The sequence below is a fragment of the Alligator sinensis genome, unplaced genomic scaffold (genome assembly GCF_000455745.1).
Source record: "Alligator sinensis unplaced genomic scaffold, ASM45574v1 scaffold20_2, whole genome shotgun sequence".
Classification (NCBI taxonomy): Eukaryota; Metazoa; Chordata; order Crocodylia; family Alligatoridae; genus Alligator; species Alligator sinensis.
The window spans coordinates 2,778,974-2,797,882 of record NW_005842012.1 but is presented as its reverse complement, the minus strand read 5'-3'; the positions used below and the strand labels follow the sequence as shown (position 1 = coordinate 2,797,882).

Genomic DNA, 18,909 nt, shown 5'->3' with positions numbered 1-18,909 from the left:
CAACATCTTGACAGATGAAAGGAGACATGACAAAGTCAGTCAATAGTGTTTGGCAACGGTGTGGGAGAAGAGCCCATTTAATGATGCAATAAACAGAGAATAAGTCGCAAAATGATTACATACAATATAAGTAATAATTTGGTGGCTGGTTCCTATCATGCCTTGAATTGAACATGCAGCCAGTGCTCTCCAATGGCTGGGAGCACCAATCAACTGATTGACACTTCCAACCTGGGGAGCACACCAGAGCACTCCCACCCTCAGGACTCCACTGATCAACATTCCCAGCCTCAGGAGCACATCAGAGCCCTTCAAGGTTCTGGTGCGCTCCTCTGGTTGAGAGCATCTCTCAACTGATTGGCACTCCCAACAGTGGCCACACCAAGCATCTAGCTTGCTACTTGCTGGTGCAGGGGGAGACCAGAATCATGATCTCATGAGATCCCAGGCTTCCCCTGTACCAGCAATAGGGCATGATTTGGATCTAATCCCAGTTCCTAATAATTGCACCTCCTCCCATGACAGGAAGTGCAATTGTGGGATCAGGATTAGATCCTATCATGCCTTTAAATGAAAGTCTGTCAGCAACCCAAGTGTAATTTTAGTACAGTATATCTTAAAATAAAGTGATGGGTCCAGATCCTGTTCTACCTATTAGTTATCTAGAATTACTTAAATTCAATCCTATTACACCTTGCTCAAGGCCTGGGGAAACTACTCATGCTAAAAGTGGGTAAGTCCTTCTCCCCCTCCTTATTGCTTTTTTGAGGTTGTCTTAAGGGCAAAGATAAGTCAGTCACAAAAGAGGTCACAGCATCTGTTTTAGAAGGACTCAAGCAGGATAGAATAGGATCACATTTAGAAACAAAAATCCACTTAGGTGTCCAGTAAGTGGAACAGGTTCTGGCTCATGTTCTCTAAGCACAGAAAATTAAGCACATTTTAGACTGTATATGAACAAACTTCTAATTATTTTTAAATTTGTTTTTATAGTTAATTTTGGGCACTATTGATCGGGAATTGACTTTTTATTAGAGCAAATAATTACACAGATTTCTCTAACCTCACTCTTGAAACTGAATGGTCAACCCAAGTTGTAAGTGATTATTCCTTACTTGTCTGTCTGTACATTCATAGATTCATAGACGTTGGGGTCAGAAGGGATCTTAATAGGACATCGAGTCTGACCCCCTGCCCTGGCAGGAAAGAGCGCTGGGGTCAGGCAACCCCAGGTAGGTGCTTGTCCAGTCTCCTCTTGAAGATCCCCAAGGTAGGGGAGACCACCACCTGACCAGTGCTGCATAGAGGGGAAGCATCACGTCCCTGAACCTGTTCATTGTGCATCTGCTAATGCATGATAAAGTGTGGTTAGGCTTGTTGATCACTTTGTCACATTGACAACTCATGTTCATCTTGGAGTTAGCTATGACTCCAAGATCCCTTTCTGTTGCTGTGCTGCTGAGAAGGTCATCCCCCAGCCTGTAAGTGTGCTGATGGTTCTTTTTGCCCAGGTGCAGCACTTTGCACTTCTCTTTGTTGAATAGCATTCTATTCTGTTCTTCCCACTTTTCCAACCTGTGCAGATCTGCCTGGATCGGTTCCCTACCCTCTGCTGTGTTAACTTTGCCCCACAATTTGGTATCATCTGCAAACTTGGACAGGGTGCTCTCTATGCCCTTGTCCAAGTAATTGATGAAGACAGTGAATAGCACTGGTCCAAGAACTGAGCCTTGCGGGACTCCACTGCCCACATCTTTCCAGGTCAATATTGACCCATCCACCACCACTCTCTGGGTGTGACCCCTAAGCCAATTTGCACCCACCTGACTGTGTAATCATCTATACAACAGCCTGTCAGTTTATTTATGAGAACAGAATGTGATACCATATCGAAGGCCTTCTTAAAGTCTAGGTAGATGACATTTACCTCAACTCCTGTGTCTAAGCATTTTGTGACCTGGTCATAAAAAGAAACAAGATTAGCCAGGCAAGATCTACCTGCAGTGAACCCATGCTGATTTCCTTTCAGCATTATTTCCCCTGATGGGCTCCCAGAAATGTGATCCTTAATGATTTTTTTCCAGTTTTCCCAAGGATAGAAGTGAGACTAACTAGTTTCCTGGTTTCTCCCTCCTCCGCTTATTCAAAATAGGGACCACACTGGCCCTTTTCCAGTCCTCTGGGACATGACTGGAGCACCATGAATGTTTGAACAGCTATGCCAGTGGCTCTGCTATGACACTGGCCAATTCCTTCAGCACCCTTGGATGAAGTTCATCCAGGCCTGCTGATTTGAACATATCCAGCCTCTCCAAGGGCCACTTCACCAAGCCTGTGCTAACAGTTGGTGGTCTAGTGTCCCTCCTATGTCTATGTACAGTCCAACTGGGAGATTTGTCTTGGTCTGTGTCTAGGAATACAGATGCAAAGAACGCATTGAAGATCTCAGCTTTGTCCCCCCTCTCTGTCACCAATTGCCCTAGTTTGTCCTGTAGGGTCCTATGCTATCCTATGCCTTCCTTTTGCTCCCTATATACCTGAAGAAGGACTTTTTGTTGTCCTTATTTTTTGTCCCCAGCCTAAGTCCTAATCCTGCTTTGGCCTTCCTAACTGATTCCCTGCAAGTGCGAGCCTGGAAGGTATACTACCCGCTGTTTCCACAGCCTGTATACCTCTTTCTTTGCCCTTAGGCTTTCCTGGACTTCCCTGTTCAGCCAAGAGGGCTTCTTGGCCCCTTTGCCCCCTTTTATGCACAATGGGATTGTCTCCTTCTGTGTCCATAGGATCACTCCCTTAAGGAATGACCATCCTTCCTGGACCCCCATTTTGCCAGTGCTCTTGAGCTTTAATGACTCTTTAACTAATCTCCTGAGCACATTGAAGTTAGCCTTTCTGAAGTCTAACTTCAGACTTAGTTCTTCAGCCCTGCTGGTTAGTTTACCCAACCTTCACCAGATAGTAAATTCAATCAATTGATGGTCACTATCCCCTAGCTTACCTTATCCATGCAGATTCCTCACCAGGTCATCCCCTGTAGCTAACACTGGGTCCAGCAGGGCGTTTTCCTTAGGGGGATGTGGCAGAGCACTTTGTGTGCCTGCCACTTTAAGGGCCTGGAGCTGGCAGCCGCCAGGTGCCTGATGAGGGCAGCTATTTTGGATTTGGGGCTGCCCAAATAAGCACGGCAGTTCTGCTGCTGGGGCCAGGCAACAACACCGCCTGGCCGGAGGGCTGCTGATATCAACTGGAGGTAAGGGAGGAGCTGTAGGGAATGGTAAGGAAACTCCTGGTCCTGGGCATGACCTAAAACTTTACCCTGCCAGGAGTGGGTGGCCTGGTGGGGCCCTCAGTGGCGCGGGAGCCCCCAGGAAATGCCAGGCCAGTTACCACGCCGATGAAAGGTGGGTTGGGGTGCCTTAACCCCTAGCCCTCACAACTGGGTGGGTTACCCCTTGTTCGGAGGGTCTGGATGGTGGACCCCAGAGGAAGAGTGTGAGGCCATGGACTCAAGAACCTGTCTGACATTTCTCCTGACTGGTCAATGCTGGGGCCAGAACTGGAAGGGTCAAAGGGCCAAGGGGCCCACCGCAAGGAATGCCCAACAGCTGAGGGCTTGGGGTTCTGACTGGCCTGGAGGTGGGCCAGGGCTAGTAGCCCAAGGTCCCAGGGGAGACCACACCCATGAGGGGGAAGCAGCTCAGGGAGCCATGTTCGCTGAGGATGAAGGTGGATGAGGCTGCCTGATTGGGGGGATCATAGAGGGGTTCAAACCAGAGGATTTTGGGGCCCAGTGGGGGCCAGTGATTGTAGGAACATCTGGACGCCATCTGTGAAGCTTGGGCTGTGGTGTAGGGGAGGAATGGAGCTGCAGATAGTGCCCTGTGGCATTGGGGCAGAAAATGGGTGGCCTCCCACTTAATTACATCTTTAACTAATTAATTAACAACAAGGTGTGGTGGGCGAGAAGGTGGGCGGTTAGCCCAGGAACAGGTGGGCGGGTCACAGTTAGATCAGCCCCGAGGAGGCCCCCTGTTACAGGGGATCATATACCTCCTGCATTAGGTGGAGGTCCTGTATGTAGGTTAAGAACCTATGTGAGTGGTTGGATTTGGCTGACTGCTCCTCCCAGCAGATGTCAGAGTAGTTTAGGTCACCCATGACAACCATATCTCTTGACCGTATGGCCTCTGAGAGCTGTCTGGAGAATTCCAGGTCTAGCTCATCTTCCCGGTGTGGTGGTGTATAGTAGACCTCCACTACCAAGTCCCTTTCTCCTCAACCTCCTTGTATCCTGACCCACAGTAGCTTGGTTTGGCCCTCCTCTGATCCCATCTTGATTATATTGTTCCTTAACATAGAGAGCAATGCCCTGCACCCTTTTTTTCCCCACTCTATTCTGTCTATACAACCTGTAACCCTCAATGCCTACTGCCCAATTGTGAGTAGGGTTCCACCAGGTTTCAGTTAGTCCAACCAGGTCAAAGTTGTTGCTTGCAAGCAGGAGTGCAAGTTCCTCCTGCTTGTTCCCCATGCTCCTAGCATTACTGTAGAGACATTTAAGCCCCCCCGATGGGTGCCCTTGGTACCCCCCTGTCCTGTCATTGTTATTTAAAAGTAAGGCCAACTGTAGGTTCATGGTTAAACATCTTGTTAAATAAACTTCTACTTCTGCTGGGTACAGGGGTGTTTTGTAATATAATAACATGCATATATTATTTCTTAGGTATCATTTCAATGACCAGCTTGGATAAAAACTTTGGCAGAGGATTTAAAAACAACATTTTCAGCTGAAGATGCCTAGTATGGACACACAAATCAATATGTACATGGCAAAGGAGAAATGGCCTGCCTTTTAAATGCTTAGAGCACCTGCAGCTCCTTTGAAAATAAGGCTATTTAGTTATTCCTAATTTTGTGTACCCAAATTTAAGAACTTTTTAATGTAACGCTCTTATCCTTCATGCATTTAACATGGAGTAGTGCCAGACCTGACATAAATGGGACTTATTTGTGTAAATAAATGTACGTATGCGGGTAAGTAGCATGGATAAATATTTTAGTGGATTCAAATGAGAACTGTACAAGGGGGTGAAAAGCACCTTGTTCAAGTTCACAGATGACATTAAGATGTGGGAAGAAATGAGCATGCTAGAAGAGAGGGGCAGGCTACAACTAGATCTGGAGAGGTTACAGAGGTGGGCGGATGAGAATAGGATGGGTTTCAACATGGACAAGTGCAAGGTGTTGCACCTGGGGAGGAGGAACCAGCAGCATACCTACAGGCTGGGGAACTCCCTTCTCATCAGGACAGAGGCAGAAAAGGATCTTGGAGTCATTATTGATGCCAAAATGAACATGGGCCAACAATGTGGGGAAGCGGTCAGGAAGGCCAACCGCACCTTGTCATGCATCCACAGATGCATCTCAAGCAGGTCCAAGGAGGTGATCCTCCCCCTCTATGCAACACTGGTCAGACCGCAGTTGGAGTACTGCGTCCAGTTCTGGGCACTGCACTTCAGGAGGGATGTGCACAACATGGAGAGGGTCCAGAGGAGGGCCACTAGCATGATCAGGAGTCAGCAGGGCTGGCCCTGCGAGGAGAGGTGAAGGGACCTGAACCTGTTCAGCCTCCACAAGAGAAGACTGAGGGGGGATCTAGTGGCCATTTACAAACTAGTCAGAGGGGACCAGCAGGCACTGGGGGAGTCCCTGTTCCCCCGAGCACTACCAGGAGTGACAAGAAATAATGGTCACAGCTGGCAGAGGGTGGATTTAGGCTAGATATCAGGAGGTGCTATTTCACTGTCAGGGCAGCTAGGATCTGGAATCAACTTCCAAGAGGAGTGGTGGTGGCTCCTACCCTGGGGTCTTTAAGAGGAGGCTGGATGAACACCTTGCCGGGGTCATTTGACCCCAGTACTCTTTCCTGCCATGGCAGGGGGTCAGACTTGATGATCTGCTCAAGTCCCTTCCGACCCTACCAACTATGACACTATGGGCTGCCAATGTGGGAACGAGGTCAGGAAGGCTAACCATGCCTTGTAAAGCATCCATAGATGCATCATGAGCAGGTCACGAGCGGTGATCCTCCCCCTCTATGAGACATTGGTCAGGCTGGAGTTGGAATACTGCATCCAGTTCTGGGTGCTGCACTTCAGGTGGGATGTGGATAGCATTGGGAGGGTCCAGAGGAGGGCCACTCGAATGATTAGGGGGCAGCAGGGTAGGCCCTATGAGGAGAGGCTATGGGACCTGAACCTATTCAGCTTCCACAAAGGAAGACTGAGAGGGGATCTGGTGGCTACCTGTAAACTTGGCAAGGGGGACCAGCAGGCAATGGGAGAATCCCTGTTCCCCCGAGCACTACCAGGAGTAACAAGGAACAACAGTCATAAGTTGACTGAGAGTAGATTCAGGCTAGATATCAGGAGGCACTACTTCACTGTCAGGGCGGCTAGGAGCTAGAACCAACTTCCAAGGGAAGTGGTACTCACCTCTACCCTGGGGGTCTTCAAAAGGAGGCTAGACAATCACCTAGCCGGGGTCATGTGACCCCAGCATCCTTTCCTGCCCATGGCAGGGGGGCAGACTTGATGATCTACTTAGGTCCCTTCTGACCCTACCAGCTATGAGACTGGATCACCAGAGAAACTTAGGCTGCCCATACATGTGCTGGTTTGCATTCTAATTAGAACTTGTCAGAGTGGACTCACTTAATTGAGTCTGTTCTGTGTTCTAATTAAAACACTCCAGCGTGGCCTCATCGTCACATGTGTAAGCCACCATGGGTTTAAAAATGGCTGCTGGGGAGCTTTATCTAAACCTTGTTGAAAGGGGTTTAGATAGTGTCCTGCAGCCATTTTTAAACCCAAGGGGTCTTAATACACATGACAGCGAGGCCTTTTAATTAGAGCAGCTCTCCAGAAACCACTCTAATTAAAATGCTTCCACCCCCCGAGCATGTATAGGCACCCTTAGATTCCAGTCCTGGGCCTAACTTGGTTTGTGACATCAAGCATACCATTTTCTTAATTTTTCCTTCACCTGCAAAATAGTGGTCTATATGAGAATGTTATGTAAGAGCTAATATTTGTAAAGTACCTTATAGATTAAGGCTAGTCAGTAGTCAGCAAAGACAGAATCCTGGATGTCCTTGTTCTTCATACCTAATAGGAAGGCTGCCTTGTATCTTCCATCAGCTTTTTAAAACATTCATAAATGTGGAATATACTCTACGTTTAAATTTTTATAACATTTTTCAGTGTAATTTATTACACATTATTTGTCACAATCAAGGAGATTTTTTTTAATGAAGAAAAAAGCCACTTGGTGATATACATATATAAACAAGTGGCTTTTTTCTTTATTAAAAAATCTCCTTGATTGTGACAAATAATGTGTAATAAATTACACTGAAAAATGTTATAAAATTGCTCTGGCTTAGCTGAAGCCAGGCAGATTTCAGTAAGGAAAATAAAAACGTGCACCACAAATAATTTTCTTGGCTCTGTTCATGGTGGGGTGAACTTATATGGCATTGAGTAACTCAAGAGTGCTCAGCACCAAGTACATACTGATATTCATAATACAGGAAGTACAATTCTGATCTAATCTATACCACAATTGACTGAAATGGAGTTACTACTGGCTTTACATCAGCAGAAGTGAAGGGAGAATGAGGCTCAGCATCACTTAGATGACCCTGTGAGTCAAGTACACATTCCTTGTGGGTTTTCTGAGAGGTTCTGTGTCACCTTGTAGTTGATAGGCTCTCTCTGCCTTTGTTCTCTGTGTGTGAGGTCCTTTTTATCTTCTTCTGTCAAATGAATTAGTTGGCTTATAGTCAAGGTAGATTAAGTGGCTGCTCCTGCAAAAAAAAAAAATATTCCTGTTTAGAAGAGTAAAGGGAGATTAGTGAGGGGGAAGCAAATTTCCAATTAATACCACTGCTGCCCTCTACTGTGCACATTGTACAACTCTCCTTTACAGAAAGTTTTCTTTATATTATTCTTATGTATCAAGAGCCTCGTTGTCAGTGACTTTGCCAAATCAAACGGAAAAAAAATCCACTGCTACTTTATTATTTTTGCCATATGTAAATTCTGTTTTATAAACAAAAATCCATATTCCCTAAATAGATTACATCTTCTGAATATTTTCAGTGTTGGCAAGGAAATAAGAATAAGAATAACAATTCTTGCTATAGGTAGATTTTATATGGGCTAGAGGAGAAGTAAATGCTTACGAACGGGCATCAGAAAACTGCAAAACCTTTATTGTCAACTTACTACTAGTTTTATGATAATTCTTGACTTAAATAATAAAAAAACAGTCTCTTTGTTACAGGATATGTCTAAATAAAAAAGGGAACCCTTATAAAACCAAAGGAACGCCATACAGAAATTTGGTCTAGTTGAATATTGTTTTTAGTTCATGGTAATTAGTCTGTATTGTCTCCAACATTCTCATCTGAATAGTTGATGATTGGTATGATATAAAGACCTAAAAAGAAAAATAGTAGCTCAAAGTGTTTACAGATATTTAATTAAGTCTCTCAAACTTCCTGTTCAGTACATACATTGTATACCTACTTTTTCTCACTTATTCAAGGTCATTCAGTTGAGTGAAGGGCTGGGAAAAGGACTCAAAAACTCTGGCTCTGAGGAACTGAATAAGTTGCAGTGCAAATTTCCCTGGAATTTGATTCTCTGTTTTCAGTGTAATGGATGCTTTCTGTTTGCTAGTTTAGAAGATGCAGTATGTATTTCAGACCTCAGTGCCTTCAAAACCATTTCTTGTTTTTCTCCAAAAAAAAAGTTAATATTGGATAAATAACAGTTTGCTTCTAAGACCCAACACTGTTTATTTATCTCATAATGTAACCTAGGGAATTCAGACACATCACCATACATTTGTCTATCTTTCCATCAGTACTATTCATTTTAATTGGCACAGGTCAGGCAGTGATAGCCAGCCAAATGGTACGTTACCATTTATATTGTCATTTGTTATTAATATTACCCCAAAGCTATGTTAAAAGAGCATTCTTAAAGGTTGTAGCCAAGCACTTAAAAGTTAGGCAATGCCTGAATTTGGCCCCTTGATGAGCTGCTTTTGGTTACACAATCACATTTTTTTCTCAGGACCCTTGCTTCATTCAGTGCACAGGATGGAGTCCGCTCACATAAGGAACAACTCTTCACTTGTAAGAGAAAACTTGGTCTTGCAGTCATAATCCATCTTCCTTGGTATTTCAGTAAAAAAGAGAGGGGGAGTTTTTTCAATCAGTTGCAGTAAGTCTGGAAAGATGTGAATTGATTCACATATGCATCTACAAGCTAAAAGTGTTATCTTTAGGTATTTGATTGATCACCATGTGTTTTGAGCAGTCTCTTTGGTACCCTTTGAAATAGCAGTGAGAAGAATGTCTCTCGTCATCATATTCCTTTCAATGGCACCGGCCTCTTGTGCACTTCAGTAATAATACCTGATGTACAGCTTAGTACCCAGAACTCAAGCAGCAACAGTTGGATTCTCCAGGACAGGGAATATATCTGCATGTGTTGGTGCTCCTCACTCACAACCTGCAGCCTCTTGCACCCCCAGCCCTGCCGGTGGGGTCCCCCAGATGCCAGGACTACAGGACCAGAGCCAGGGCCTGCAGCCACTCCCCAGCAGTGTTTGAGCCCTGGCTGTTGCCTGTGGAAGGCAGCAGCTGCTACTGCTAGAGCAGAGTGTGGAGCCTAGACCTCTGCCCACCCCTCAGCAGTGCCTGAGCCCACACTGCCACAGCGAGGTATCCCCTGCCTGCCCAGCAGCAGCGGTGGCACAGAGTTGTGCCCCCCACTGCTGCCAGGCAAGCAGAGGTGCCTTGTCATGGTGGTGCAGCCAGCAGCCCATATCCGCACCCACCCCATGCACAAATGTGGGGGGCATGTATGTGCTCCCCCATGCCTCCCTCACCAGGAGTGCATGACCCCATTTTTATCATTGCAACCCCAAATGGGGTTGTGACCCCAGTACTGGGAACCACTGCTCTATCAGTTTGTTGGGGGTGGAGGTGGAGGTTCCTGTGACATGAATGGTGCCTCCTGGTACTGTCTCTCGGGGAGCCGGCAAGAGAGCTACAGGAGGTGGTGAGGCTCCAAAGCATCCTCTGCCATGAGGAGTTCATTGATTCGAGGTTGGAGGAAACGCCGGGACTGCGGAGGAAGAACTGCCAGAGGCAGTGCTAGAGAAGAAAGAGAACATGGACCCCTAGGCTCTTATCTGAGGGATAAAATCAGACACTGCTTTTTAAATTTAACCCTCATTGCTGTCAGCATGTGACATATAAATAAGAAAATAAGGTTGAGAAAAGTAGGATTATATTTTTAAGACCTTTGAACACAGCAGTGTGTTGAAAGAGAGCATTTTAAAGAAACAGGAAAATGTCAAATATTTTGCTTTTCCACAAAATACAGGGATACGAGAAAAGTCAACCAGACTGGAACTTAAAGCTGCAAGTATGCTCAATGGCTTTTAGCTTTTATATTAAGTTTTAAATGTAAGTACTGACTGCCCTCTTGTGGAAGGATGCTGTCTTTTACCAATCCACAGGAGCTAGATGTGGAGAAATCCCATACAAGGGCAGAATGTCCTGTTATTTCCCAGATGGAGGATCAGGTGGAGATCAGATATTAAACTGATACAGCACATGATAGCTAAGGAAGTCATAAGATTATGAAAAACACCATGAGGGGGCTTTATGTTTTATAAATGTTACGTAAAAATGTGCACTGAGGGCATCATTATGAATGTGAAGGCATTCTCTCTGTTCTGATTTGGAATGTCATGGATATCCCAGGATTTCCAACATCCCTCCCTTCAAAATAAGGTATTGCTCCTTTCTGTGTCAGCTAACATGTATCCCAGACTCCTCTGGCTCAGGAAGTGGTAGATTCATAGATTCATAGATGTTAGGGTCGGAAGGGACCTCAACAGATCATCGAGTCCGACCCCCCGCATAGGCAGGAAAGAGTGCTGGGTTTAGATGACCCCAGCGAGATGCCTATCTAACCTCCTCTTGAAGACCCCCAGGGTAGGGGAGAGCACCACCTCCCTTGGGAGCCCATTCTAGACCTTGGCCACTCGAACTGTGAAGAAGTTCTTCCTAATGTCCAATCTAAATCTGCTCTCTGCTAGCTTGTGGCCATTATTTCTTGTAACCCCTGGGGGCACCTTGGTGAATAAAGCCTTACCAATTCCCTTCTGTGCCCCCGTGATGAACTTATAGGCAGCCACAAGGTTGCCTCTCAACCTTCTCTTGCGGAGGCTAAAGAAGTCCAGGTTCTCTAGTTTCTCCTCATAGGGCTTGGCCTGCAAGCCCTTAACCATATGAGTGGCCCTTCTCTGGACCCTCTCCAGGTTATCCACATCCCTCTTGAAGTGTGGCGCCTAGAATTGCATGCAGTACTCCAACTGCGGTCTGACCAGCGCCCGATAGAGGGGAAGTATCACCTCCTTGGATCTATTTGTCATGCATCTGCTGATGCACGATAAAGTGCCATTAGCTTTTCTGATGGCTTCATCACACTGCCGACTCATGTTCATCTTGGAGTCCACTAGGACTCCAAGATCCCTTTCCGCTTCCGTGCTACCAAGCAGGTCATTTCCTAGGCAGTAGGGATGCTGGACATTTTTCCTCCCTAGGTGCAGCGCTTTGCATTTCTCCTTGTTGAATTGCATTCTGTTGTTTTCTGCCCACTTGTCCAACCTGTCCAGGTCTGCTTGCAGCTGTTCCCTGCCCTCCTGCGTGTCCCCTTCTCCCCACAGTTTTGTGTCATCCGCAAACTTGGACAGAGTACACTTCACTCTCTCGTCCAAGTCGCTGATGAAGACATTGAAGAGTATCAGTCCAAGGCCCGAGCCCTGCGGGACCCCACTGCCCACACCCTTCCAGGTCGAAACCGCCCCATCCACTATGACTCTCTGGGTGTGACCCTCTAGCCAATTTGCCACCCACCGGACTGTGTAGTCGTCCCAGTCACAGCCTCTTAACTTGTTCACCAGTATGGGGTGGGATACCGTATCGAAGGCCTTCCTGAAGTCTAAGTATATGACATCCACCCCTCCTCCTGTATCCAGGCGTTTTGTAACCTGGTCATAAAAAGACACTAGATTAGTCCGAGACGATCTGCCTGCTACGAACCCATGCTGGTTTCCCCTCAGCATAATTTGTCCTGCCGGGCTCTCGCAAATGTGAGCCTTGATAATTTTTTCAAAGACTTTGTAAGGATGGAGGTGAGACTGACTGGCCTGTAGTTGCCTGGGTCCTCCTTCCTCCCCTTCTTGAAAATGGGGACCACATTGATCTAACAGAGGACTCAGCTTGAACTATGTTGTGTAGTTGTGTGGAGCAGAAACTACTGAGATGAAGACAGTGGAACAGAGCTAGTCCCCTTCCTCTCCCTGCCCCCCACAACCGTGCAAACAAACAAGCCATGCACCAAATCACAAAAAAGTCAAGTGTGATCTAATTTTTTGCAAGGCAGTTATTTCCCAGCATGGAGACAAATGTGGATGTTTGTGAACAAATATGTGAACATTAATTTTTTTCCAGAAATTAATTCCAGGAGTAAATAATTACCTATTTATTATTGCCTATTTAATTGTTAAAAGGTTCTTTACACTTGTCCTGTTAAAAGGCTTTTCATCCAGTTGTCAGGCAGAACCATGACACGGTGGCCTGGATGACCACGAATATTTTATGAATAATTAATAGCAAGTAGTCAAAGTGCACAGTTCACAAATAACACTGATAAATATTAGACTAAATGATATTTGCTAGTACTGTTGGATAACAAATTCATTAGTGGCAAAAAATGGGATGATTTGCTAACTAAATAAAAAAATATTTGCAACAAATGTGAGTCATTGCTAAGATTTTGGCCAGCTAAAGTAATGGTCACTGGCTGGCTGCTTAGGTCATATTTTTTTAAAATAAGGTGTAGTGTAGAATGGTATGCAGACTGATAAGTTAAGTACTGTGAAATAGAGAGTTGAATTTAAAAGCTGATTAGTCAAGTATTGATAAATCAAGGTTTATAAAAAGCTTCTTTCATTGAATTATAGTACAGCAAACCTGTTAGCTTCAAACCAGCTCTATATGTACATGGTGTTTTAGATACAAGCACCTGTAAGCTAGTTTTCTAGAAGTTTTGTTCAGAGCCAAGGTGGAAAATGTCTGTCATAAGTCTTGAAAATCCAAGTCTTCATATACATGGGGACTGATAATAAATAAATGGCTTTTGCAAAAAAATGTGCGTAACAAGGAAAATGGGTTTAGAAATAAAAATAAATACTTAATTTACCTGACTAGCTGGTACAAGCCTACCTCCACTTTCTGCAGTTCAATTTGTTCTTGTTCACTGTTAGCTGCAGAATATCACAGGCTTTCAAGGAGAACTTGACAGTAATGAAACAATTATTGAAGGTCAGCCTTGATATGGAGGCAGGTACCTGGAAAGTAGTAACAGTGTCCATTATGCCAGATGACAGACAGGAGTGTAATGACATTTAAAGAAGTGCTGCTGGCCATAGAGCTGAGCGTGCTACGCTTAACTGCTTTCTCACTGTTTCTGATAAGAATGATTCTATAAACAGTGATTTAATACCCCAGATACTGTCATTTTCAGCTCCATGCAGCAGTGCCAGAAACAAAGTCTGATAGTGGGGAATTGGAGCCTTTAGGGCAGGAGACTCTTAGGAACAAATTGCAGCATTTGTGTATCAGCTGCAGCAGAGCAGTGTGGGGCACTATGGGACGGGCAATGTCCTGTTCCCTTCCCTGCAGCCCAGTGCACAGAAGGATTGTGCCATCCTAGTGAACCAGGCTTTAGCATGAACTGCAGCATCAGTTATGATGGATAACATGCTTCCCCCCTGCCATCCACTTTGTGGGCAGGAGAGTCTCTTGAATTCCAACCTTGCAACTGTGACAAACCTTTGTGTGGTGCATATAGGAGAGACCACCTTTGCCTTCCTTGCAGCATGGCTTCAAAGGGGCTTGTCACAATTTGGCTATCAGCTACTTATGTCTTGGTGTAGGGTGGAAATAAGTGGATTTTTTCCTGATTTGTAATAAATCCTAGCCCTCAGTTGCAGAGAAACCTATGAACTGTAGTGAGTGTCCTTCCTCTCTGCAGGACAAGTCTTAGATTCAGAGGTTCCTGGAACCTAGCTCTGGCACACAGCAAGCCAGAACAGGACTTCAGTGGGTCTGGGTAAAGACCAGGGCTAGAGTATTATTTACTGCTGTTCACTTCCCCCATCTGCACTGGAATTATCTCAATTGTACACCTGGAGAGCCTGCCACAGTGGCAGTTGGAGGGCTCCTCCTTGATTATGGATGGGGAAGTTTTTTTCTTTTTTCTCCTTCACATTGCACGCTTCCCAAGTGCCCTCAAGTGGGCTGCTTGGCCGAGATGTAGTAATATATACTTGTATGCTTTCCTTGCTCTGTAGCATCATGCAATAAAGAGGCCCTGTGTAAGGTAATTCCTTTTGTTCGTCTCATTGTGCTTCGACTGACAAAGTGAACGTTACAGCTAAGTCTGAATTTAATGGAAATTCTCATGCGTGGTGGGCTCAGCAGTACACTTAGTTTGAACTCTGTAGTTCATAAAGTCAGTATTTTTTCACTAATCTTTAAATTCCTGTTGCATTCTAGGAACAATATAGGAACCCTTTGTGAGCCAACAAGATAGAGAGTTGAATTTTAAAGCTATTTCAGATTATAGAAGGACTCTAGGAGTGATGGCATACAGAGGGCTGACCTGTCCTGGGGAAGGCCTGTTAGCTACACTGAGCAAAAAAGGGAGGGAAATTGGGGAGGGAGATGCCCAGCTCTGCATCATGACATGCTGGAGCTGTAAATCTTTCTGGGACCAAGGGGCAATTCCAGGGTTTAGGGTGGGGCGAGGTGAGAGAAGAGAATTGGTGCATTCACACACCTCTTTGATTCCTACTCCACTCAAATTAAACCAGCCTGTCTTGCAGGGACAGCCACATTTCTATGCTTTTCTATCCAGGAAGAGCTGAGGGAGTCACTTTGCTTCATGGCTCATTATTAGCTATTTGATTCCTGCTAACCTCTTCACTCCATAGGTATTAACAACTCTTGATCTTCTGTTAACTTCTCTTTTCTTCTACAATTTTCCTGAAGGAGTCTGGAGGAGTCATGGTGGGAGGGAGGAAGAAGAGTTGCATCCCTGCTCCAACCTGCCCTGTGTTCGTAGGGGAAAATGTTTGAGAGGGCTTCTGAGAGGAATGGACTCCCATTGGCCATGAAGAGCTGGATGGGGGTGGTGGGGTGTCACAGGCATCAAGGGCCTTTTGTGGGGAAAGGGAGCTGGTGGGGTAGAGGGACTTGGGCATTATGGGGGTGGGATATGTGACGGGCACATGGGATTTGGAGTTGAGGAGGGCAGTGTGAATGAAACGAGATATGAAAGGGGGTTGGGAGCAAGAAGGATTGTGAGTGAAGGGGGCTGCAATGAAATGTGGGTACACAGAAGGGGAGCGGAGGGCTTAGTAAAGGGGTTGGTGAGGGGTTGGGGGCTGGGGTTTGATGGGAATGGGTCTGTGCAATGGATTCCTGGGGCAGGGAGGAGGCAGGGTAGGACTCAGTGGGGTGTAAGCGGATGGTGTGGTCTGCTGGGGCTTGAGGCACAGTGAGTTGGGGCTGAGTATGCAGGGATATGTGGGGTAATGGGGGACAAAGTGGATTTAAGGGGACAGGGGCAGTAAGGGGGGCCATGGAGGACCCACAAGCTGGCATACAAGCTATAGTTCTGTCCATGACCAGGCTTGGGGTAACAGCTCTACTTCCCCTCCCCCTTTGGCCCCGGTAGACTTCCCCACCCTGGAGCTAGCAGTCAGTCCCCACCTCCCAAACAGTGATATGCATTTTTGGTGAAATATTAAACTGAATAATATAGCCCTAATCCCCTAATATATTAGTAAAGTTTCTAGTTTGTTTGTTTGTTTTAACTGGAGAAAAATATGCACCATATTATATATGATGATGCACCTTTTCAAAATCCTAGATCTACCCATGGACCCAACCAACCTGTGGAGACAGTATTCATTTTAGGGATGTTTCCAAAGGAAAACCAATGAAACTGTCAGACTTTTGTCAAAAGTAGTATTTTTAAAAGTGTATTTCACATCAAAAATATCTGAGAAGATTTTGTAGCATTTGATAGTATAAAATCACTCAAGTCTGTTGCATTTTCATTTCTTCACCACCATGGAATTCACCTTTGGCACAAACTGGCAGTTTGATATGATGCTTATCGAAGGGGAAACTGCAGCTCAGTACTCAGATAAGCAGATGTAAAGTCGATCTTTCTCTGAATTATTGGTTTGTTTGTTTTTTATCAGTGAAGTTAGGAGTTTATAGTGAAAAAGTACAGATTCTTCTTTTTTTTTTGCTAAATTTTAAGCACTTGCAGAATTTGTACATGGAGGAAAGCATAAAGAAAACAAGATGTGATGATGACTGCATATTGTACTGTTTTGTCTGATTGACATAACACAAAGCATCCCATGATTGGGTACTGATCAGCTCAGTGGCAAAAATCCATCGAAGGCATAAGTGGTTCTCCTACTCTTCTGACTAGCTACTTTATCACCCATTTCAAAATTGCTTCCCTCCCTGTACTGCTTGATGAATACACGTCTTGGGCATAAAAAAATGGTTTGAACATAGAAAGTATGAGAAAAAAATACAATGTGCAACTATATAAGCATGACAACTTTGATCCTTTACAATAGAGCAAACTAATAAACTCACGTAAGAACATTTTGACACAGAAATGCATATAATTGAAACCATCTTCTTTTAATGCCATTCCATGTCAAGTATTTCATCTCTCTGACCTCATTAGGTGTTCCTAGTCATTAGATACGGTGTTACTAAACAGTTTTAACTTTAAAGCTCTTCTGATTAATGATTGGTTCAACTGAGGTTTAACTGTGCAGGATTAACTAGATTTAAAAATGGCAAAATGCCATTGTAGCATTAATGCCAGACTTTAATGAGAAGCAGAAGTAAACCCCAAGGACCCTTATGATTTAATAAGGGACCACAGTCATGTTCTCATCTTAATTCCCTGTCAGATTTTAAGAATAAGTATTTTCCTTATCAGCTAATGAAGACTATGCTGGATGGTCTAATACTCCAGAAGATAGTCTATGATTTTAAGATTAACTATACTTTGTATCATCCTAAATTGTTTCCTCCTGACCAGATCCTTTAAATAAATTTTATCATCAAATGGGGAAAACGTGTCATATCTTTTTATTATGCTGGCCTGTTTTTACAAACCAGATGAAAGCAAAACAAGATTATATGGAGAAATACTTCTTCACATTGAAAGAACATTCTGCCTCTCTAGTGAAGCCATGTTTTCCTTTCTTTTTTTTTGTATTGCTGGTGTCGCTAATTTTTATAAACTCAACTTTTTACATGAATTTTTGTGCTCCTAAAAGATGCTAAATGGGCAGATCTAGAGATTTAAATCAATACATTTTCCATGGACTATTTACAGCGTTAAATGTTACCTCAGACAGAATCCAGAAATTCCCCAAGGCCTTGATCTCTCAAAACCTTATGCACTTTCACATTAGGCTCATGTGTAAGGCCCTGGTTCAAGAAAACATCCCTTTTCAAGGCAGCACTTAGGCATCTACTTAAACTTAGGTAAAAGATGAACATAGATAAAAAAGACGAAAAATCAGTATGTTTTCATTAATCCAAGATAAACCAAAAGAGAGAGAAAGGATAGGGTTAACTGAAATATTTAGATAATTTCAAAATATTTGTTTGATTTCAATTTTATAACATTTATTTTTTCTCCAAATCAGCTGAGATTGAAAAACATGTTTTGTACTCTGAACTGAGAAAATGAAAATTAATTTTAAAGAGTCAAATGAAGATATTTTAAGAATTTCATGTTTTCATTATTTTGAATTAGGACATTTGCTGGAAGTTACGTATTGCTGATGAGAGTCTTACTTTGAGGGATGCAGCATTTTCTAGTGCAAAAGGTTTTGTCACAACATTCATGGCAGGATTCATTTATGATAGTGTTATATTGATATTTGTCTCTTTGCAGCTGGTCTGTGGGAATGAATTAGATCACAAGTCTTGTCTTTTTGTCCTTTGAGATTTTTGATGATTTTAAAGCAGTATGTAGTATGAAGCTAGTGTTGGATGAAGAAATGTAACTGTGTTTTTGTTTCTTTACAGTAATATATTGTGCCTTTGCAAGTAAGGGAAAGTTAGGCATAATGTATTCATTAGCCATAATAGAAATTCTGAATTGAGGCCTCAATTCTGCCAAGTCTCTTGGGCACTTGCACAGCTTTTGCCTCTATTAGTAATTGCAGTGACATCAAGTTCTCTGTATAAGCATGCCTACTCAGACCAGCAAAGTTATGCATATGCTTTAGTGCTCATCAGTCACAGACCATCTTTCCAGAAGCACAACAACAAACATTTGTTTTTTCCCATTACTGGCATTAGCAGGTAACTGTATCACAGGAATGCTCCCAGTGCTCATTTTGAAAGCCCTCAAGTTGTCTGACCACCTTCTGGAATACTTTTTGTAGCACTTCAAAAGTACAAAATCATCCTTTCCTTGGCAATCGGTTCATGATTGGTTTTGTTTTGTTTTCCAATTAGGACGAAGGACAACAAAAGTGAAGGACAAGAGAAAGAAGAAAAAGAATTTAATGGAAAGGGCTCAGAAGCAACATAGCATCTTTCTAGCTACAGACAGAACAAGCCAGTAAAGACTTAAGGGATTTTCTATCTGTATTTTCTTTGCAAAGTGCACAAAAGCTGCTATATGCTCCTGCACA

At 44.0% G+C, this 18,909-nt stretch overlaps 1 protein-coding gene and 1 long non-coding RNA gene across 2 annotated transcripts in view; one reads left to right on the top strand and one right to left on the bottom strand.

Annotated features, from left to right (window-relative positions):
- Nucleotides 1–18,840, top strand: part of RSPO2 (R-spondin 2) — a 105,998-nt gene extending 87,158 nt beyond the window's left edge. Inside the window, exon 4 of the mRNA XM_025202030.1 lies at nucleotides 18,731–18,840. Within this exon, the coding sequence (XP_025057815.1) occupies nucleotides 18,731–18,840 (110 nt within the window). The remainder of the gene's footprint in view (nucleotides 1–18,730) is intronic.
- Nucleotides 7,601–18,909, bottom strand: part of LOC112549985 — an 18,038-nt gene continuing 6,729 nt past the window's right edge. Inside the window, exons 2-3 of the long non-coding RNA XR_003093649.1 lie at nucleotides 13,353–13,500; nucleotides 7,601–7,867 (exon numbers count right to left, since the gene is read on the bottom strand). This is a non-coding gene — a long non-coding RNA (uncharacterized LOC112549985). The remainder of the gene's footprint in view (nucleotides 7,868–13,352; nucleotides 13,501–18,909) is intronic.